General features: G+C 41.0%; 1 protein-coding gene across 1 annotated transcript in view; it reads left to right on the top strand.

The window, feature by feature from the left end:
* Positions 1–16,304: 16,304 nt before the first annotated feature.
* WDR49 (WD repeat domain 49) overlaps positions 16,305–23,878 on the top strand; it is a 124,254-nt gene continuing 116,680 nt past the window's right edge. Inside the window, exons 1-2 of the mRNA XM_026499147.4 lie at positions 16,305–16,381; positions 16,703–16,926. Coding sequence (XP_026354932.2) covers positions 16,768–16,926 — 159 coding nt within the window. The 5' untranslated portion in view covers positions 16,305–16,381; positions 16,703–16,767. The remainder of the gene's footprint in view (positions 16,382–16,702; positions 16,927–23,878) is intronic.

Raw genomic sequence — 23,878 nt, 5'->3', positions numbered from 1 at the left:
ACTGTCACGGGTGCCTGAGTGGAGAGGAGGGGTGCTATGCTAGGTGACCCCCACCTGTAAAAGCTGCACTGACCCCAGAGCCAGTGGCTTCCCTGAGTGAGGCTGTCCTCAGAAACTCCACTGGGCATCAGTGGTGCTTCACCTGCTTGAGCTCAAATCCCGAAATTTTCACCGTTCTTTTACTTTTAGCTTGAACACAATGTGAAGCTACACTACCTGCAAGAATAGTGCAATAATATCTACGTGTGTGTGTGTCTAGTTGTCATATAATATATATGATCACTGTTGTTGAGTACAGGCAAGAATAGTGCAATAATATCTACGTGTGTGTGTAGTTGTCATATAATATATATGACCACTGTTGTTGAGTACAGGCAAGAATAGTGCAGTAATATCTATGTGTGTGTGTAGTTGTCATATAATATATATGACCACTGTTGTTGAGTACAGGCAAGAATAGTGCAATAATATCTACGTGTGTGTGTGTGTGTAGTTGTTATATAATATATATGACCACTGTTGTTGGGTACAGGCAAGAATAGTGCAATAATATCTACATGTGTGTGTGTCTAGTTGTCATATAATATATATGACCACTGTTGTTGAGTACAGGCAAGAATAGTGCAGTAATATCTACGTGTGTGTGTAGTTGTCATATAATATATATGACCACTGTTGTTGAGTACAGGCAAGAATAGTGCAATAATATCTACGTGTGTGTGTGTGTGTGTGTGTGTGTGTAGTTGTTATATAATATATATGACCACTGTTGTTGAGTATAGCACTGTATAATCTGTATTGATTCGTCTATCTCACCCTGCTAGACCAAGCTATGTGAGAGTAGGTCTGTCTTTGTCACTTTATATCAGCAGTGCTGAACACTGCTTGGGACCCAGTATCACTGCATGGAAGTCAATGATTAGGTGAATAAACAACTATACTTCAACTGTATTCTTGTCACAGAATCCATTGGCCATTACTAAGTGCGAAAATCTCCACTGGTAATCCTACAAGAGAAGCTGGTCGTGCAGGAGTCGGGTCTGGCAGGTGCAGACATGGTTGATGGACGGACCCATTAGCTGATCCATATGATGTTTTCATGGTCATCATTTTTTAAAAAAGTACTTACTGCTAGTGTGAATCTAGTATTATTACCTAGAATATAGCATCTTTTCTTTTCCTGGGAAGCCCATAGCATTCTTACCCTTTCTCCTCCCCCCTTTTTAACTGAGTACTAGAAAGGACTTTTACAGATCATGTGATTTAATCTTTTAATTTTACTGATGAAGATTCTGAAACCAGAGAAGTTGAATAACTTCCCCAAGGTCATAGAGCTGGTGATTGTCATAAATTTGCATCATTTTCCCCTTGAGACCTGACTCACTTCCCTAATGTAGCATCCTGCTTGGTAAGTTTGTGTGCTAGACCATTACCACTGTTGCATTTTCTCATAGGGATGAACACTTTTCTGAGCTAAGTCCCTGCACCACACACACACACACACACACATACACACACACACCTGAGGTGGCTATGAAAACACATAATCAGCACTCCTGCCATCTGCTTAACACATGTGTAACTCCCTGCCTCATTCAAGAGTGTATTTTTAATGTTTTTCTTTAAAGGACCTCATGTTTTTCAGACATTGGCAAAAATTAATCTTGAAAATTACAAAATCAAAATATGTTGAGTAAATTAAGATCCATTTTCTCTGACAGCATTTGGTCTAGGCGATGATTGCAAAACTCCATCTGCATTTTGTAAGATGACTTCTCTGTGAGTACACTCGCAACAACTTGATTTAGGAGTGTACTTCCGATATTAATTTGACTATTGCCACTCCTGCCATGGAGAAATAGAGCCCCCCGGTCTTTAGGGCTCTTCATCAGAGCCACCATGTTTGGGAGCACTGTGCTCTGTGGGAAATGTTTATTGAGGCAGGGTTTTCTCTTGGGATCCCAGCTTTCAATCTTTTAAAGTACAGTTTGTCTCAGAACTTTGCTTTTTATAAGTTTTGAATTCCTTTTTATTGCCTTTTTTTCCCTTTTGCTTTCCTAGGCAGAATTTCTCAGAGTAAACAAAGGTGAAGTGGCAGCATTTTTCATAGTAGTATGGATTTTTTTACGGGTTTTTGCTGTTGTTGTGATCAGTGGAGGATTGGCCCAGGAAAAAAGAATGTATGAAACAGATAAAAAAATATCTATTAAATGCCAATTAATTCCTTTTTCTTTCAGCTCCTTTTTATTAAAACATTCACTCAATAAATATTTATTTGGCGCTATGTGCCAAGCAAGCTAGCTGTGCTAGGTGCTCAGTAAGTATGTTATTAGAATGATTGTATTTACATTTTATATTAGTTTAATAATAATAATGAGCATGGTAACAGCATGCATGTCTATACATAAACTGTCTTTCTTGCATTTCGACATCTCATCTGAACCTCAAAGCAAGTGTTTGAATTGGGCATGTAGCAATTGTTGTCTCCACTTAGGACTGTAGAAACGGAAGCCCAAAAAAGATAAATGCCCAGAGTTACATGAATCTGGGCAGGGACGCATGAAAATCCAAGTTTCCTGACCCTGACCTTGGAGCTATTGTCCTATTGTATTGCATACCTTTTGGAGATATTTTCATCTCCAGATTTCACGAACTCTGCCACCCCACTGTGCGGTCAGTGCTCACCCAAAGCACTACAGCCATAACCCTCCCTTGCGAGGCAGCTTGTATGAGAAGCTCCCAGTCTCACACTCTCACATGTCTCCTCTCTCAGTCTCTGTCTCTGTCTCCCTTGTATATGTGTGTGCACGTGCATATGTAGTATTAAGCCATTCAGAGAATACGTAGTGAATTAGAATCCACTTACCTTCTAGAAAAAAGTTTTTAATGCTTTATACAAAAACACCTAATTCTGGGGATTTGGGCACTTGAATTGTCTAAGAAGGTCACATTATGACACACAATTGTTACACTGCTTTAGTTATGGGAAAAAGTTATTTCTGTTATTATTAAAAATAGATTCAGACAGTGCCAAACAGACCAGGTCTTCTTAGAGAAAACTTTGGTAGTTGCCATTAGCAATCCTAAGGCAGAAAATATTTTTTTCAAAGTGTTTAAAAAAAAAAAACCACACACACACGCACACGCACGCACACACTAATTGCATTTAATAACTAATCTTGAAAAAAAATTGATAGGTCATTGTTCTCTCTGGGATGAATTTAGATGTAAGAACATCTTAGAAGCGATGAAAACAATTATAGAATCTTGGCTTCCATACAAAATATCATAATGTGGATAATTTTGCTTCATTCTGTTTTACAGTTACAATATTCTATTCCCTTCATGAGCTCCTGCCTGGAGTTTGCAGGGAATTTGCCTTCCTCTGACTGTGTACTAATATTAATGCTAATTCATGTGCATAATGTTTTTATAATTTATATACAGCTTTGACCATATTATCTCATTTTAACCTTAAAACAATTCCGCGATAAACCATATTGCTATCTTTATTTTGAGTCATTACTCAATTTGGCCCAGGATAATAGGGCCTGAAAATGAGAGAACCAAGACCTGACCATGATATTCTGACTCCAAACTCTAAACTCCTTTAACTTCATTACCTAGTGTGTGCTTTCCATTTCCCCACTTTTTACACATCTCAGATCCCAAACTGGCTTCGAATTTACCCTGGTGTTTAGCAGATCGCTCTGCATAGGGTTTTACACATAAAAGGATCTGGGTTTTCAGTTCCAGCTGTGCTACTTCTTTGCTGGGTGATCTTAGATAAGTTATTTAATCATCTGAAGATGGAGTCTCAGCTGCTTCATCTGTAAGATGGTGACCGTAACAGTGCCCACATCATAGGATACCAAAGTAAATTAAATGAAATCATTGATGTGAAGTCTTAGCAGAGACCATCTCATGGTATTATTAGATTATGCGATTTACAAATTGTGTACGGTTAGGCAAGATACTTAATCTAGCTCCATCATCATTAAAAAAGATTGGGAAAATATTAAGTATTTGCAGGGCTATCATGAGTAACGTTTGTGTAAGGGCCTAAGAGTCTTTAGAACGCAATAATTTTTCATTTTCAACCTACCTGATTTCTGTCTTTCTTCAAGGAGAAAATCAATAAATGTTTACTGGATTTCCAGTCACTTCTTTCATGCAATGATTTCATGACTATGTTTTAGTGGTTCTATACAGGGATGCAAGTGTTCGATATCAAGGCGACTTTGACAAACTGTTCTAAGGCTCCTAGGAGAATAAACTGCAGTGTCCTCTCGGAGAGGTAACAGAAAGGAATTTGGTAGCCTAGTTCAGAGTCATCACCCAGAAAGTGGCTCCCCACTGAAAGCCCCGCTAACAAACAGCCCGCAGGTACTTTGGGCATGGACTTGGAATTTCAAGAAGGATTTGTTAAAGCAAAAGGTGTTCAAGAGTGATTAACTGTCAGGAACACCCATCAGAATTTGCATAAAAAGATTGAACTTGAGAATATTTTTTTAAAAGATTTTATTTATTTGAGAGAGACAGAGAGGGAGAGAAAGGGAAAGAGAGAGAGGGCATGAACTGGGGGGAGGGGCGGAGGGAGAGGGGGAAGTAGGGTCTCCACTGAGAATGGAGCTTGACTCTGGGCTGGATCCCAGGACCCTGGGATCATGACCTGAGCCGAATGTAGACACTTAACAGATTGAGCCACCCGGGCACTCTTTGAACTTGAGAATATTATTAAACAGTGATTTTCAATATCCAGTTCAGTGGATCCTATGTGTCTACTGATAACAAGAAAATCACGTGGTAGAAGGCATGTTTTCAAATGGTAGAAATACTTGTCGTTAGAATTGTTTTTAGAATTAGAATTAATTTTACATTCCACTCTCACATATTTTTACATTTGGCTGCCACTGCTTGCTTCGACCAGAACTTAACCTTACAATATGCAATGTATTGCAAAATTATATATTTAGTTATTTTAGGATATCGTTATTTTGTGAATTCTCAGTGTTCAAACACTTGGACAGTCTGAGAAGTGCTGTTATGAAAATACAGTTTTGTTACTTTGGACATCGGTCAGCAGATCAACAAAGGCAAACATTACGTTGCCTAAAGTTAACCGAAGATCTGCTTTCTCAAAAGGTAGGGTTAATTTAAAACCAATATTTACTGTTACTTGTGTCTCTGAGCAATGGTGGGTGTGTCTCATTCATCATTGCTCTTCTGGTGCCCAGAGCAGTGTCTGGGACAGAGTAGAGTCTCCACACATTTCCACCTTACATAGAAATTATATGTATAAAAATGCTCTGTTTCGAAAGTGCTTAAATGGTTTTTCTAAGTGCTTTGAGGATCCAATCTTAAATTTTGTTTCCCTCATTCATTTTATTTTTCATAGAATTCTTCCTGTGTTTCTGGTTCAATGCCACCTATCCCCAGGACCTGTCCCTGAAAACTCAAAGCTATTGGTGAAGTTCACATTCTGCCCATTCCATTTTATAAATGAGCACACAGGACTGTACTATTGTGTGGTGTATGCAAAGCTCGGTGTTGGTATTAGCTCACTAGAGCGTTAGTGAGGGATCACCTTTGTTCTCAGGGAGTTAATGTAGTAGGAGACAGAGATACACAGACAGCTAATTACACTGCAAAGCAGAAAGAAAAAGTGCTGTGCTTAAAGTATAAACAAAATGCTGTGGTTGCAGAGTGGAAGGAGTAATTAATTCAAACTGGGAATCAGGAACAAGGAAGGAAAGAAACTAATATGTATTGAGGCCTTAAAAGTAGCCCAAGGCAAGCCTAGTGCTTTCCCTCTGGCTCTGGCAGGGGGCTGTGTTTAAACTGAGCTATGGGGTGTTTGGACCCTGGGGCCATGTTGGGAAGACCTGGGTTCAAGAAGCAAGGATACCAGGGTTCACCCTTCTGCTGTCCCTCAGGAACAGGGACTGGGACAGCCGTGGCTTGGGAGGGTTAGGTGGAAAACTGGGTTGGTAAGGGAAAGCTGCTTTCTGTTACGGTGCGGAGCTGGAGGGAGAATTCTAGGCAAAGATGAAGCATGTCAGGAAGAACGGGCTTCAGTGTGAGGGGAGAGCAAACAAAGGAAGGGGAATTGGAGGAAAGACGAGGCCCACGTTTACACGGGTGGGTACAAATTATGGGGTGGACAGAGGAATTATGATAAGGACACTGAGGGATGCGTGTTCAGCGGGGAGAATGATTCGTGCCAAGGTTCCAAAGGAAGCACAGGCCAGTGGATGCAGGACCATGCTCTGTCCTTTCTCCTGAGTGAGCCGTCCCCCCCTCACCCCGCCCCCGGTGCTGGTGAGTGTCGGCGGGTCCCTACAGGGGAAGGGAGCCAGGGTCCCCTAGTCTCCTGACTAAACCATCCCCTCCTGGAGAGCACAGACTGTCTTCATCGCTGCACATTGCCCCCTAGAGCCCGCTATTGCGCTGGCCACGTGGCAGGTTTTTACGCGATCGTAATTGATTCATGGCAAACAAGAAGGTAAATTTCAGCAGAGTCAAGAGGCGAGTTATGGATTTTACAGTGCTGTGGAAGTTTAACCCGAACATTAACCGCACAGTTACAAAGAAGGTTAAAACCATTTAAGACTTTACGATCAAGAATTATTCCTAACGCCGTAATTTTACATAAAGAAAACTGTGTCAATTGATTAACTTCTGCAGTAATTTATTAGCTGCTCGTTAGACTTTCCTGTTTTGACTAATGAAAACGTTTAGAGCTGCATCTTTGTGGAAGCTAAGTAGGCCACGCACTTCGACCGTCTTAGAATAATTAGAGAATTTTTGCATCATTAGCCAGTGGGACACCTACTTCTCCCGGTACAGCTTCAGAAAATGGTTTTTCTGTTTCCTCAGCCTTCCCTCATTAGTATCTCTTCCTGAACAAAGCCCAACTCTTCAGAATATCACTATAAAATATTTTACAAACATTTATGGGACTGATTCAGCTGCTCTGAACTATTATCAATTTTCTAATTAGGATGGTAAAAAGACCTGTTTTGTTCCTCTGTGAGATAACTTAGAGGAATTTATATTAGGGCTTCAAAACATTTTCCTAACTTACGTGAAAGTCTAAATCAGGAAAGGCAAATGCGTGGTAAACATGCCCCCCTTTGCCCTTCCGTGCCTGTGATCCGTGTCTGTAATCTGTAATGCCACTCTTTTCCTATGACTTCAGAATCCTCTCAACACGGTGCTGTAAACAGCAAGAGGTTGGGATTGGCATGAAAGATGATCCAGCCAGGTAATTGCTCCCAAAGCCTGTAAACCCCTCAGGTGCAGGCGCCAGGTCCCATTCAGGACATGACATACAGTAGGTTCTTAATAAATGGTTTTTGGAATGAACTGTGGGCAGAGAGATGGATAAATTAAATGGACGCGTGAATGACCTTTCTTTTTTTTTTTTTTTTTTAAACTATTACAGGAGTGCCCATAGGATGCTTCTGATGAGGGAACGGAAGCCAAGCTGAAGACAAAGCAGAAACTGACGCCCTGCAACACCCCCCCCCCCCCCACCATAGGATGTATGTGACATTCCTCAGGCACTCCTGGCTGCCCTAAAGGACAAAGAAATAGTTAACCTATAGATACCACAATCCTGCAAGACTTAAGTCTCCCTCAGTTTACAAATGTCTTAGCAGTTTACAAGAGCAGAAGGATTTCTACCAATAACCTAGCTTCCGGAAGGGAATGTAGATACAATTAAATGTCCTTGTAATCTGCAGGCTCCAGGAAGTTCCCAACTATCTTCATGTTAACGCCTTGCTAGAGGGAAAAACAGCCTTAACTTGATAATGGCAAGGCCTCTGGTATCCTGTGAATCTTCTTTAACATATGAAAGTATTTTCTCAACCTCCCTTTTTTCATTACCTCCCCCAACCCCATAGTATATAATCAGCTACCCCTCACAACCCAGGGCAGCAGCTCTTTCTGCCCACGGGTCCTGTCCCCGTGCTTTAATAAACCACCAATTTTGCACGAAAGACACCTCAAGAGTTCTTTCTTGGTCACTGGCTCTGGACTCCACCCCACTGAACTTCATGTGTATTCCGTGTCCTCAATATTTGGCGCCCAACGTGGGGCTTTTGTCTTTACATCCAGACTCTGAGCTTCGGTGCAAAATTGGTGAGTACTTTCCCCTTCTCCTCCTTTACTCTCCTTTCTGGGGCTCTTCAAGGAGTACGGTCTTATTGCAACACTTTCATGCCAACTGCTCAGACCACAATCCTCTAGCCCATGGCTATTCTATGGGGAGGAAAAGGCCTGCCTTTTGGCTGGAAGTTAGTACCCTGGCCGGGATGGTAGTAAGACCCAGAAACTTGATGCCCTGTCTTTACTGCTGTCCTTATACAAAGTCATCTGTCTTGGGCACGGGGCAGCCACCTAAGTGACTAGCACGGCTGCCAATCTTAAGACCCCCGTGTGAGGTTTCCTCCTGATGGATCTAATGTGATCCCCTCCACATCCCTGGTCTAGTCACTTCTGGCCGCGGGACCTCCACTCGGAGCTGGCCGAAACCAGTACCCGATGGAATTACAACCCAACCGGGGACCGTTTCCTAGGGAAGCTGGCTGTAAGGACCACATGTGTTGGAATGTCGCTTAGACCATGATGGATTTCTGTCTTTACTGTTTTCCGTCAATGTCCTTTACTAATTACTTAGGCTACAAAATTTGGTAATTCCCCCTTGTTAAACTTTTCTAGTTTTCTCCATGGGTTAAAAACAGCTGGTTCTTCAAGGCAAGGTCAAATACTTTCAAGGCAAGGCAAAATAAGGTGTGACCTTCATGTCACAACCTTCAAGGCATAGTATTTCAGTCCATTCACCAGGCACCCATCGGCAGCCTAGGATGTGATGGGGTAGGGGAGGAACACCAGCATCCTTCCTATGGGCCTTTTACGGCAGGAATGCCTTCACGGGAAGGCAGGATTGTGATCAATAGTGATGTCTTGTTTGAGGGATGCCTCCAGTCACTTTTGACACACAGGAACCTCTGACATACCCTGCGTGGGATGCCACCCAGGAGTCGGGGGGGATTTGGTAATGGACTTTCTTTACTTTTCTGAGCGTGGCCTCAATAGGCTGCTTCTTCGGTTCCCAAGGACTCTCCCTTGGGGTGCCTTCTAACCCATTGGAAACAATTCGGATTGCAAAATTTAGGAAAGTACTGAGCTCCTGTAACACTGCATGGCCTCAATGGGATCTATCAGTTAGATCTCTTTGGTAAGGAACAGAGCAAATGGACCTAGGGTACCTTCATTGCTCGTACCTAGGCCTTCATTGCTCTACACCAGGACCCCGACCTAAGGGCCTCTTGAAGAATGTGTTTGCCCGAGTGGGTCAACTAGTAAACTCTCTCCTGACATATTGGATGATAATTATCTAAATAGGCTTCCTCCGTGTAAACCCAGGTTGCTGGAGGAAACACAGGCCATCCCACGCAAAGGGGACTCTTGACTCTCTCCTTTCTCACTGTTCCTTCTAACAGATGTGGGGGCTTCTCCCTCACTCATTTCCTCGGTTAATGGCTATAACTGGAGCCAACTGTGGTTAGTCTACCCCGGGACAGGGACTTCAAGGAATATTCCAAAGCAGCTGCCGAAACTCCCTTTGTTTCAGGGAAATTCCCTGTCTTCTCTGGCCCGACATGGACTGCCTATTCCCCCTTGTTGGCGGGAAAACATGGCGTCTGCTCCTGTTGTAGCTGAAGCTGAGTTCTAAAACCGGGAACGCTTTCTCTGCCTTCTGGCAGCACTTTGTCTCCTCTGTCTCCCCCTCCTCCTTCTTTCTGCACCACCTGGGGTGCAGCCTACAAAACTGGCTTCTGTACCATCCTCGGTGCCTCAGGCACCATGGCTCCTCCTTCCCTCACCATCAAGGAGTGAGGAAGAGCACCCCCTGGACTTAACACCTTGCACTCCAGGTTTCCCCACCAGTGTCTCAGGTAAAGATTGACAATGGGGAGGATCTAGGTGGAACGTAATTCAGTATTTAAGTTAAGCTTGTTGGTTTAATTAAGATAGACATGTCTTTAAGTTATCAGCACTAAATGTGAAACTTTTATTCTATCAAGGTTTACTAAAGGCCAAACTTGTGTTACCTCTGTTGTGAGTTGTTAGTAAAAATATGGCTAAAATGATGGTTAATTGTCTCAAAGTTTTCATGGGTAATTGTTAAACTTGCTTTCAAAGTCTTCAGTAACCTGAATCTTTATTGCTTGGATGGTAAATGGGATTGAATTCGTTGGACATCTAGGTCCTTTTAAAATAGGAAACAGTGCTAAAGCATTGAGTACTGGATGTAGGTTTGTGCTTTTGACTACTTATTGCAAAGAAACTAAGGATATTTAAATCTGTTGGTTAACATGTTTTGTGCTTAGTTGATTCATAAATTTGCCATCTAAATGTTTTGGTGTAACAGTTCACAGTTGGCTACTACTTAGTTTTCACTGGAGACTAAGGTTTCTAAGAAAATGCTACTAAATGTAATGAAGGCTGATGGAAATAAGGGAAACAACTCTGTATGTAGAAAAGTAGGAGATATGTAAGAAGGGTAAGGAGAATAAGGAATGCATTTTTTGTTGAAGGTAATATTGGCCCAAATAAGATGGCTGTTTGGAAAGATAGATAAAACCTGAATGCAAAAGATAGTTGTAGAAGGTTGATGACGGGATAACTTTGGAATGGAATTTTATGTGTGGTCAAGATGGATTAAGATTGAAATGAATGGATTTTTAAAGTACAGTGGTATGATACATAAGTCTGCTTTCTCTCTGTTTAGAAAGACAAAGGTTTCTTGAATTGTTCATCTGCTCTGGACAAGAAAATGTAAACAGTTTTTCTTTGTCCAGAAAACAAAGTTTCTATGTTTTGTCATTAACAGGTCTTTGCAATCACTTAGTTAAAACTTCTCAGTATTAAAGGAGCTAAGTTTTGCTAACGACTGTAGAACCCTACATATTTGCCTTTCAAATCTCTTATTGTCACCTTCGTTAAATAAAAATCGTTTTGTAGTGATCCGTAATCCTATTCAGGCATGTGCTATAATTTTAAGGTTTTAACAAACTTTACCAAGATTTAAATTGTAAATGAAGTCTCTTTAACTCCTTGGCCTTTTTCTTTGGTATGCTAGGTTACTCTGGAAGCACTGTTAAACAAATGATAAGCCCTAGGTTACATTTGGGTAAATAGTGTAATTATTGTAGAGATAATCTACAATTCCTAAAGTTTTAATAAAGGTCATCATCACTCTATTCTGGCTATGGAAGTGTTATGTGTCACAGAAGTAACCTGACTTCCTTGCCAGCTATATTGTAAACTCTCATCTCATCAGACCTCAAACCATGTCCATTCTGCATTTTTGTTATTTATAATTGTTCTTATTGTCTTGCAAAATGAGTTTCATCTTCAAGGAAATTCATGTAAAGGACTTTAGGACAGATACAAGTTTTCAATATCTTCATAGAATCCTAAAACTGAAATGGGTAAGAATTTCCAGAACTAACTAAAGCTGCATTCAAACAAAACAAGAATTAGTAACATGGGACCAAATTAACTAAAAGATTATAGTGTTGTGACTCTTGTTTAAAACATTCCTGGTTCTCTAATGTTTGCTCTTCCAGATTGAGGAAACTTTCTCTTAAGACATCAGTGATATACAGAAATAATAATAATGCAAATTAAAGCATTTAACATTTCTCTCTACCTGAACCCTCCGAGATTAAAAAGGTCTCAGTAAGTATTCTTTCTACCATGGCAATCATAATCATTTGCATAAGTTCAATAAGTATTGTTCTCCTTGTAACAGGACACCATTGGAAACACTGGTTATTTTACCAAGGCTTTGACTGGAATGTCATATTTGAGAGACATGCATAGACTCAGATATGACCAAACAGCTTTCAGGAACTAAGGTTGACTTTATGAAACCTGGAGCCATAAAGCCCCTGGAAATGGCCTGATACCTGGCTTACAGAGTTCCCAGCAGCCTCACCAGGTGAGTAAAGAATGTCACTTCCTGGCAGGTGCAGGAACCTCAGGCTACTTTGGAGACCTCGTGGAGAGGAATCTGCCCAAAACTACAGGTATCACAGGCATGTCTGATGGCAAGTACTTGGCTTGGCTTCTGGCCTGGAAAGGCTACTAGAAGTTCAACCTGGAGATTCCTTATAAAAGTTCCAGCAAAGCAGATTCTAAAAGATTTATGTGATCAGTCACTATTCTTGCTGAGCTTATGTAAATAATTATGCCAAGTTTGTTAAAATTGGACTTGTTTTGTAAACAAATTAGTCCTGATTTGGCTATCTCAAAATGAGGGTTATTTAGAGAGAAAAATTATGTTTAAATAACCCACCTTTGTGGATGTTAAATTCTAGATCTGATTATCCTTAAATGTTTGCTTCAGCTAGACAACTTGAGGTAAACTTAAGAGAAATAGCCTTTTTCTATTTCTACACAATAGCTCATGTATAGATAATCTTCATGCTTTCTATTCTACGGGGCTAACAACAGGACCCCATGGGCATATAATTAATTATTTGAACAACTGGGAAATAAGATTGATTCCCCAGCAAAGCTATCACCTTGATCAATTCTCTGTGGCTGGGAAGATGAAATCATTCCTTAAAAGCCAGAGCATACCCCACTCCATAGGGTTAACTATGGGCTTGTGGAGATAATGGATGACCCCACTTTCCTTGTGACTGGACTGGTTGATGACTTGGGGATGACTTTATCTCTTGACAAGCCTTCTCCCCACTCACCAGTGATTCCTTGTTAAGATATTAAGGCTAGACCTCAAACAAAGAAGGCTTCTTAATGCTTTCATCCCACATAGTTATATTTATCCTGGAAGCCACTGCTATGGATGTACAATTATAAGGAGAGGCTTTAGCCGAGCATACAACAGCCCTCCTGGTAAAAGGAGCCTCAAACTCACTCTGGGACAGTCCCTTACTGTAGTGACTTCATGTCAGGTCCAAGACCAAAAGCCACCAATGGATGATGGGATGCCGACTTATTAAATACCAGACTATGCTTACAGGTGCACCTGAAATAATGCTTAAAACCTGTCAGAGTTTAAATCCAGCTACCCTTAAGCCTGGACCTGACCATTGTACTTCTATAGAGCATAACCGTTCAGAGGTTATTGATCTTGTCTATTCTAGTTGACCAGATTTAAGGTGTCCCTATTGAAAATACAGAGGACAATTGGTTCACCAATGGTAACAGTTTCATGGAAAAGAGGGATAAGAAAAACTGGGTATGTTACAGTCAAGTCTAACTCAAGACTGTTGAGGTGAAAGCCCTGTCTGCCCCCCAAAACAGAATTAATAGCACCCACCTGTTCTTTGCAATTGGCAAAAGCCTTAAAAACATTTATATTGACTTCAAATATATTTTCCTGGTCCTCCATGCTCACGGTGCAATTTGGAAGAAAAGGAGATTATTATCAAGCCATAACTCCCCAATCAAATAGGGGCCTGAAATCATTGCACATATGGCCCTCCAAAACCAAGTATCCCTTGAAAGCGTGACTGCAGTTCAAGGAGGCCCAGTGTTATATGACTGGCTCCTGGCTGGGACCCGATGGCTATGCAGCTTTAACCTGGGGCCATGGCTTCCCCTGGACTGGATAGTCCGCTGTACTCTGGGTTTTGCCTGGATGCATGGATACATTATTAAAACCATCACCAGCGTTTCAAATTTAAAACCATAGAGGGGGCGCCTGGGTGGCACAGTGGTTGAGCGTCTGCCTTCGGCTCAGGGCACGATCCCGGCATTCTGGGATCGAGCCCCACATCGGGCTCCTCCGCTATGAGCCTGCTTCTTCCTCTCCCACTCCCCCTGCTTGTGTTCCCTCTCTCGCTGGCTGTCTCTCTCTCTGTCGAATAAATAAATAAAATCTTAAAAAAAAAAAAAATAAATAAAAATAAAAAATAAATAAAACCATAGTGGACATGTTCTGTGTCTCATTGGTATGACCACCTAGCATCTATCTTTGTTACCTTTTTGAGACTGGAGAATATTGTTTGGCACATGGAAACTCTTACGTACATGGTCAAAGCCCTAAATGACACTCAAAATAGCATTTCTCTATTAAATGCTAGGGTAATACAAATATGTAAAGCTGCTTTAAGAAACAGGATGATATTAGATGTTTTTAACTGCTACATAAGGTGAAACTTGCGCTAGCATAAAAACAGAATACTGTGTATACAGTCCAGATTACCACGAAACATATCTGGGTTTCTACCTGACAAATCAATGCTCGAACTGGTGCTTTAAATGATCTCTTTCCTTTAGTGATTGTTTTAAACTCCTGGACTGAAGGAAAATTATCAAAGGTCAACTATCAAAGATCTTTTATTCAGATCTCTCTCTCTCTCCTTAAATGTTAACCTTATTTTGTCATTTCCAGGGTCTCCCTTCCTAGTGCCAAGACTCCTTCACTGCCATAACTTCCAGCTAACAGATAATCCCTTCTACTCAAGATGTTGTCCGTGTTGGATTCAGCTGCTTCCCCTTCCATAACTCTGCTATACATTCCCAACTGAACAATACTGACCCATGGGTAGGGACATCTCTACGCCCCTATCCAGCAGGAAGATGTTACAGAAGATAAGACCTTCCACCTTCAACAACCTTAAAGATTTAAGGGTCAAAATAGTTCAGGAGGGAAATGATGAGGGAACAGAAGGCAAGCTGAAGACAAAGCAGAAACGGATGCCCTGCAAACCCCCCCCCCCCCCCCATGGGATGTATGTGACATTCCTCAGGCACCCCTGGCTGCCCTAAAGGACAAAGAAATAGTTAACCTATAGACACCACAATCCTGCAAGACTTAAGTCTCCCTCAGTTTACAAATGTCTTAGCAGTTTACAAGAACAGAAGGATTTCTACCAATAACCTAGCTTCCGGAAGGGAATGTAGATACAATTAAGTGTCCTTGTAATCTGCAGGCTCCAGGAAGTTCCCAACTATCTTCATGTTAATGCCTTACTAGAGGGAAAAGCAACCTTAACTTGACAATGGCAAGGCCTCTGGTATTTTAGGAGTCTTCTTTAACATATGAAAGTATTTCTCAACCTCCCTTTTCCTTACTTCCCCCAACCCCATAGTATATAATCAGCCACTCCTCACAACCCGGGGCAGCAACTCTTTCTGCTCACGGGTCCTGTCCCTGTGCTTTAATAAACCACCAATTTTGCACGAAAGACACCTCAAGAGTTCTTTCTTGGTCATCGGCTCCGGACTCCACGCCACTGAACCTCACGTGTGTTCCGTCACCTCATTAGCTTCCTTCTCTGCGTTGTAGGGAATGTACTGTGCATCACCAAGGGTCTTGTGAACACGAGCCCATAGAATGATAGAGCTGGAAGAGACCTTAGAAAATACGGGGGGACACCTTTTTCGTTTTACAAAGATGACCCTAAGGTGCAGAGAGCACGCATCCCGAGAGCAGTCTGTGAAGCTTGGGAGCCACGCTGCCGTATGTCAGGCCTTATGAGCTCTGTGGCTTCGGGCGTTCTCTTTGCCTCTTCGTCTATAAAGTGGGGACAGTGATCTTGTCTGCTTTTGAGGGTTACTGTAAAGCTTAATAAGAAAAAGAATGCAAAATGCTTAGTGTAGTGCCTAGCACATGGTAAATACTCAAAAACCCCCAAAAAACAAAAAAAAACCACCGAGTTAACTTTTCTCTCTTTTTTTCTTCCCTTTCATTAATATTAGCTGAATCAGTGATGGTACTGTGCATGGTTTTATTAAAAGTTTATCACGTTATGATGTGGTTTTCCCCCTTATATTCAATGAATTGAACAACGTCCCCATTTTAGATACATAGAAACTAAGACAAAGAGCAGAAAGGAACAGATTCTTATTAATGAAGAATGAAATGTTTCCTATGTGGAAAACATACAATTCCAGAATGTCATTCTCTCTCTCTCTCTCTCTTTTTTTTTTTTTTGGCTAATTCCCTTATTTCATAATATATAACATGCTTCATAAAAAATATATTTATAAAACTTGCCTTTAAATAATATAGCAATGAAGTTTAATTAAAATAAGTGAGGTGAATGGTCCTTTTAAAAAAACCCAACATTCACGTCACATATTCAGACCTTCAGGTCAGTAATTAGTTGGGGGGTGGGGGTTGGTGCTGGTGAAGGAAAAGTTTTAGTTGGCTTGACTTTGGTTGCCAGGAAACATACAAAGGCAGCAGGAACAGATGAAAACAAAGAATTGCACATTGCTGGGAAGGTGGCCTTCAGAGGCAAGCCCTTTACTGGGACAGAAGCCCTTACAGCTGCGTCATACAAGAAAATGGAGTTTAAAACCCCAACATGTTAATAGAAACAAGGTTAGCCAAAGAGATTTTGAGAAGTTGCTTTTCTAATGCATTTAAAATGAGATTTAGAAGCTGTGTTCTGCCATCAGTTGGTATAAACATGGGGGAAGCTTCATGCATTTTTAATCAAGCCAGATTAAACACAATGTAAGGAGGGTGTTTTAAAAGGATTCGACTGTAGATTTTGAAAGTAAACTGTGGAATTAAAGAAGGGTGGGGGTCGAGGGCTTTTATTCCTTACCTCTAGGCTCAAACATTTTGCCTCCTCATTGTCTGCCTTGTAATGTGCTTTCATTTTGAAATTCTGTTGCTAAACTGGGTTTCTTTTCAAAGGCACCTGTTGAAGGGAAAAAAAGCGTCCAAGTAGTTGAACGCAGCTGAAAAGAGGTGAAGCCGTTATGAGTTACCAGGATGCACTTGAGTTGAACGAGGCGCCCCAGCCCGGGTCAGAGAGCCCCGGGAGAGCAGGAGCTGCCACAGACCAAGACCCCTGCTCAGCCCTGCTTGAAAATCAACTCAGTGTGGGCGACTTTCTCAAAATACAGAGTGCCTTTGAGGTAAGCCTTAATCTTCTTTACTGGAGAGTTTGAATTGTTCATGAAGACTGGGGTGAAACAGGTTTTTCTCTTAAAATTGTTGATAGAGTCAATGGTTCAAACAGGGAATTGAATCGGTTGGACTTGCATTTAATACCAGAGTGACTTTATCCCTCAGTTCTTTGGGCCAAATAATATGACTTAGTTTGCAGTTGCTGCTGTTGGATATCATTGCCATTAAGGAAGGATGAATTCTTGGACGAAATTTTCCTTAGAGATTACCACAGTGCCGGAAACCCGGAAGTTATGGTTGTGCGTGGGGAACGCGGGATCTCTAAGGTGACTCCCAGTACAACTGTCCTTGCATGGGGCACTCAAGGAGAACGCTGGGGATGCAAATAGGCAGTTTGCAAACAGTCTCCCCTGCCTCACTCCAAGTGACACAGCTCCTTTTCAAAGCTAATTTTGGCAATTCGCTGTCCCAAGATCCTGGGCGAAGGACCAGTCTCCCACTTTTTTGGGTAAATACTGGGGCAATGCCAATCAACACGAAATTTAAAGTTCTCCTTTTAATTCTATATATAAAACAGGCCTTAGGAATTTTACCTATAAATGAATAACTTCTCTCTATCTTAATTAATTTGGAATTCTGCAGCTATGCACAGTAAACAGCATACATCAGAATGATTTTTAGTTTCTCACGCGGATAGGAAGAAGTGCTCTTTGGTGCAGCAGAATTTAGGTGGACATGAGCCGCCATGCTTTCTACTTCATTATGTTTGCTAAAATATGGTCTCAGGACTTCAGAAGATCCTCTGAGGGTGCTTGGGAATATCCACATTAATTTGAAACAGACATACAACATTTTGGAATACCACCTCGAAATTAATAAAGCATGATGAAATGAACAATTATATCCATCTGTAATTGGCATAAATTTTAATCTTTATCTCTCCCCCCCAAAAGTTGCTAACTACTGAAAAAGTCTGCCAATGTCCTGTTTTGCATAATAAGTTAGATTCTACCTGTAATAATAAATTAACATCTCACGTATATCAATCATTCCTTTATAATATAATCTAACCTATTTAGTAGCAAAGACATGCTCTGCCCTATGCTTTTCTCATTTTAATTGTCATATTTCTGCTATTCATCCAACCCCATTTGTCCGCAAAATTTCAGTGCTGCTCATGTCCAACGCCCCAAATGAATTTGGCATATTTTGATAGACATAGCAAACATTTTGACAGCTTGAGGACATTCAGAGCCACGTGACAGCAGACTATGACAGCTTTGATTCTGGAATGAACAGAAATGTGGCGGTTTGTTCTGCTAAGAACACAAAGAATCTGAATTCTAGGGCCTGTTAGGAGAGTCGACATTATAAAGGCGATATGTTAGAGAGTGAAACTGCTACAGAAGTTAGGGTGGGTGTTCTCTTCAAACCACTGATCAGCCTGGAGTGAACCCAGTGAAATGGGGTAATCAATCGCAAGAGTTGTTGGTTTTTTATTTTTTGTTTTTGGGTTTTGTGGGTTTTTTGTTTTGTTCTGTTTTTCGTTTTTGTTTTTTACTTTAAATGTTTCAAAGACTGGATCACTTATTTTGAAATTACCAGTTGGAAAAGCAGGTATTACAGAGGGAGAATAGATTGCAATTCGGAGCTTGCATGAACCTAGAAAAATCTAATGACAGTTTTTAAAAAAGGAATTGAGCTTTGCAGACATACTTTCCAGAGAAAATGACGTCTGTCCATTTTTAACAGGCTCAACAGACACAGAATAGAATAACCCAATGGCAAATGTTTGGCCAGGACTAAAAGTTAGGCCCTTGAGACAATATGATTTCCAAGCCCAGCGTGGAGACCTAGAGAAGAATGATACACGAGATGGTTTCAGTGGAGTTCAGTCCATCTGTCATGAGTGTTAGGCCCACAGGCCACAGGTGTAGATTTCTGTAAAAGGAAAAATCGCCCTCAGTCGCTGTCCTGCAACACGGACTCCAAAGGCAGTGATTTGTACTCCAATCACTAAAGACATGCTCTTGGAAATGCCCAGATTCTGGCAATAGATCACTTTATGTCTTACCTTGTTTTTGGTACCCAGATTGCTTATTTGGGGCCAAAGAGTTGTCATATATAAAGTCCATATCCTTAATTGAAAAATGGGAAGTTGGGTCTTTGAATTGTGTACTGAATGTGTCACATATGTTTCCAAATGAAACGCACATACCATATAAATCTTAGTAGCAACATTTGGGAATAAAGCAAGGAATGCTTACATTTATCGTAGGATGGTATAAATGACTTGGAATCACCGTTTAAGCTCTAGGAATCAGATTTCTTGGATTTAAATCCCAGTTTTGCCTTTACAATGTGTCTATGTGCAAATCCGTCAGGCTCTTTACGCCTCAGTTTCCTTTATTTCTAATGTGGGGATAATAAGGTTGTGATGAAGATTCAATACAATGGTATCTGGAAAATACTCAGAAGAATGCTTGACACAGAATAAGTGCTCAGTTAACGTAGGTATTATATATTCAGTGAGTAGAGGTTGAACCACATGGCCTCTAACATTCTCTTGATTCTAACTCATACATTTCCTAAAGGAAATTAAACTTTGAATAACACAACTATGCTTCTGCATTCCTTTTAGTTGTGCTAGGAAGTGGAAGCAATGAGTTGCAAAGACAAATTCATTTAGAAGAGTACAAAGGGTTCATTTTTCTTTCTCCTACTTCCTATTTTATTAGCATTCGAAAGCTTTTGATTGATGTCTTGATCCTCATCTTTATCTTTTTTTTAAGAGTTTATTTATTTATTTGAGAGAGAGAGAGAGAATGAGAGAGAGAGAGGGGTATGAGAGGGGGGAGAGTCAGAGACAGAAGCAGACTCCCTGCTGAGCAGGGAGCCTGATGTGGGACTCTATCCTGGGACTCCAGGATCATGACCTGAGCTGAAGGCAGTCGCTTAACCAATTGAGCCACCCAGGCGCCCCATCTTTATCTTTTTTTTTTTTTTCTTCATTTTTTTACATCTTACTTTATTTTGTTTTAAATTAATCCTTATCTTTGGAATGAAGAAATTACCTGGGTAGAAGTACTAGAAAAGTAATTTGTGGATTTCATTTTCTTTCAAGTGATGGTATCCAAAAAGCCTTATATCAACTTGAGGGCACTGAAACTTGTATTATTCATAGAATTGTAAAATGGTTGTTACTCAAACTTTCCTGTTGCACTTGTAATGCTTAGAGAAATAACATGGTCTCTGGACATTCATATTATTTTGATGTCAACCATATTTTACATTTTCTTAAATACTTCAAAAGCTAGCTATTATTTAAAGAAAGATGGCTATGGTTTGATGATGTTATAGGAATGCCTATAGGTGGAAATTCTGCCCAAAGGAAATGGAGTTTTGGAAAATCCCCATTGGGACCTGTCATATATTGAGTTTCTTCTGAGAATCTGGCTATGTAGGTTTCTGAGCATTTCTTTCCTTGAATTCTCCATTGTTGATCTCTGCATGCCAGGGCTTTCTGTTCTTTGGTCCTGGGTGCCTTGCTATCTATTTGGCTTGGGACTGTAGTTTGTCTACACTGTTGGACTCACTGGGTTGGGTCCTGACCTACTTCCAACAGCAACTGTGTCTGTATATCATCTCCTGAAATATCTGTTCTGGCTAAGGTTGGGCCCAGAGCCAGGGGCTAGCCCTACCATCTACTTCACGCTGCCATTTGCCCAAGCCCTACTAAATCTTTAGCTTAAATAGCTAGAAATGATATTTAAACCACAGGCAAAAGGGGAGCTATTTATGCTCAAAGTAGGAAGGGCCAAAACATTGATAAAGGCAGAGCAAAAATTCCAGCAGGAAGTCCCCAGAGAAGTTCAGGGAGGATCTCAGAACAAACTATCTTGTGAGTAAATAGAATCTACATGATACACTTATGCTAACTTAGTCTGAAAAGCCTAGAGAAGTTCAGGAGGCAAATCTGTAGTTCTGAAAATTGTGCTCGAGATGTAATAAAATGACTAAATCCACAGAATTTATGATATCCTCATGCTTGATTGTACTTATGAAATTCCCAAGAACCTGCCTATAGACAGATTGTACAGCAGAGCCCATGAATGATGCTTCCTTGCTCCCACAGGACAAAGCTGAGACCCTGCCAGGCAGACTCCAAGGGAATACAAAAAGTCAGATTTAGTTCTTTCCTACCTTTCTCTTATTTATTTGTCCTTCTTTCTGAACTGTCAGGATTTCTCCCAGTTCATTAAGGCTCCAGTCTTCTCTGAGCCTTCTCAATGCTCATTGTATCTTCACTAGTAAGGTCCCCAAACAGACAGGTGTTCCAGAAATATTCTTGTCTCTTATTTCTTTCTTTTCTATTCCAGGCGTTACCATCCCAACACAAATAAAATCTCCTATTTTTGTTTAATTCCCTTTCCTCAGAACCATTAGATTTTGCTTGCCTCTGATAAAATATGAGACAGTCCATGAAGATCATTTAATATTTTTTTTAGGTAAAACTGATAGTTAAAAACTGTTATCCAATAAAGTCCCAAATTAGAAAATCTATATTTTTATAGGGTGTGGAAACTGTGTAAAAAAAATATAATAGCTCATACATGATAGAGGTTTATTTCTTGCTCCTATAAAGTAGAAAGTAGATATTTCTAATTGGCGGGCAGCTCCAAGTAAGGATTCAGGTGTCCAGGCTCTTTCCCTCTCCCACCTTCCATGATTGCCAAGCATCAAGCTAGTAGCAGGAGGGAGAGCATGAAGGAGCACGTGGGGAAGGGTTTTGTGAGCCCAGCTCACATTCCGACTGCAGGGACAACCGAAAGTGTACATGGGTGTCTGCCCAGAACACAGTCTCATCCATGATCCTAAGCATTTAATGGTAGGGCAAGTTCTATCTCACCTAATAAACCAACATGCCTCATTTCATAGATGAAGGAGAATCATGTGCCTAACAATGTTTTGTGTTTTGCCTTAACTGCCAGGAAGTTTAAATGTAGTGTTCAATTGATACCACTATCGTTAACGTAGATTTTTCTGGAACAATTAATTATCTGCTATTTTCATTATATGACTCCTGTTCTTTTATCTTTGCTTTTTCGGTTCAACCGCCTCAGTACCTTCATTGTAGCTGAACTAAAACTCTCTCTAGAAATCAGTGGAGGCAAAAATGATGAATAAAAATTTATTATCTTTCAAGTATGGTTAAGATTTTACAAAGCACTTCTGTAGGTATCCTGTTATTTGATCCTCTCACCAGCCTGGAATGTAGGCGGGGTAGACATTTTTATTTTCCATTTACACACAAGGAGAATGAAGCTCAAAAATACTTTATTGAATTACCCCATGGGGCAGAGCCAGGGCCCAGGGACAGACTGTCAATGTTCCAGCCCATTGTATGGCACGGCTCCCACTGGCTGCAAGGCAACCTCTCTTTGGAAAGTTGCTTTAAGGAACGGGAATCCAGTAGGATAAGGACTTCATTAACAAAACGAGCATGTGAAGTTGACAGCACACAGGCGCTCTGCCCTGGTAACTTGGAATTACTGTGCAATCAGCAGATAATCAACAGCTCCTACAATAAAATCAATGCAGAGAAAAGGTGGAAGAAAGAAAGGAAAAGATAAGAATAATCTATTGCTTTTTTTATTATCTTTTCCTTTCTAAGGGCATCTCAGTGGAGGCTTATGAGAAGGTAAACAGGTAAAGCTCCATCTGTAAGTCTTATATAGTACCTGCTCAGTCCGTTCATGCCTGTTAAACAAAGGCAGCCGGTCAGAGCATGTCTCACCCCAGCTCTCTTAGTGGGATCAAAAACCCCATTTTTGATGACAGCAGAAAATCAGCAAAGTCCCCCCCCCCCCCCCCAGGCATTCAGGTGATAGCACGAAGCAAACCCGATACCACTGCAGCTTGCACAATTGGGGATGACAGAGATTCTTTGGCGGTTTTGTCGGACTTGCTAGCATTCATGGTTGAGGTTAGCAAACAATGTCACCACCAAAACACAAGTGAGGAGGTTGTGTGTCAACACATATGAAAAACTGCTCTTCTTGAGCACTACTGACTCTGTGCTGAATTTTGTGACAAGTTCTAACAGCCTCGTGCCCTTTCCAATTTTCTCTGTGTGCTTTTTGGAGCAGGTGCTTATAAAAATTGATCTGGATCAGAGAGGGTGATGAAGAGTGCTTTAGGTGAACAAATACTTTAACCTTGAGCTTGGCCGGGTCGGGAGCAGAGAAAGCAACCAAAACACTTGTGACAAGGGTGAGGGAAAGACAGCAGAATGTCTGTCGGCTATTCATTTGTAGTGTGTCAACTTTGCCAGACCTGTAGACCAAGGGCATGGCCTACTTTTTCAAATTTCCTGAGACTTAAAAAAAAGAAACATGAAGAAAACAGACAACTAAAGAACTGTAATTTGTGCCATTTTGGCTGCACATTTGTCATTTGTTGCCAGGTATAGCACACTCAGTGATGACAGAAGACCCCACCAGCTCCACTGCTAGAAATAAGAAGCCTCTGGATTATCCCCCTTCATGATTTCCAACTTTCCCCCAAGGCTCTGGCTTCACACCTCCACAAGTCCCTCAGGGTCTTTTCCTGCTTCATCGTGTCTTCCCACCATTTCATGGATATGACCTTTATTAAATCTGGACTCTCTGGGCACCAGAGTTCTCTGCTGAGGACTACCAAGGACACTCTTTTCCTCTACTCTTCCACCATCCATGTGTGCATGCATTCTTCCCTAATCAACACTTCTGAGATCAGACCTGCATTGTCCAATATGGTGACCATGAGCCACAGGTGGTTATTTGTTTATTTATTAAAAAGATTTTCTTTCTTTCTTTATTTGAGAGAGAGAGCAGGGGGAGGAGAAGAGGGGGCAAGAATCTCAAGCAGACTCCACACTAAGTGCAGAGGCTAATGCAGGGTTCAATCTCAGGACCCTGA

Source organism: Ursus arctos, unplaced genomic scaffold (assembly GCF_023065955.2).
Source record: "Ursus arctos isolate Adak ecotype North America unplaced genomic scaffold, UrsArc2.0 scaffold_4, whole genome shotgun sequence".
NCBI lineage: Eukaryota > Metazoa > Chordata > Mammalia > Carnivora > Ursidae > Ursus > Ursus arctos.
The sequence above is the reverse complement of the archived record's forward strand: the minus strand, read 5'-3'. Positions and strand labels throughout refer to the sequence as shown.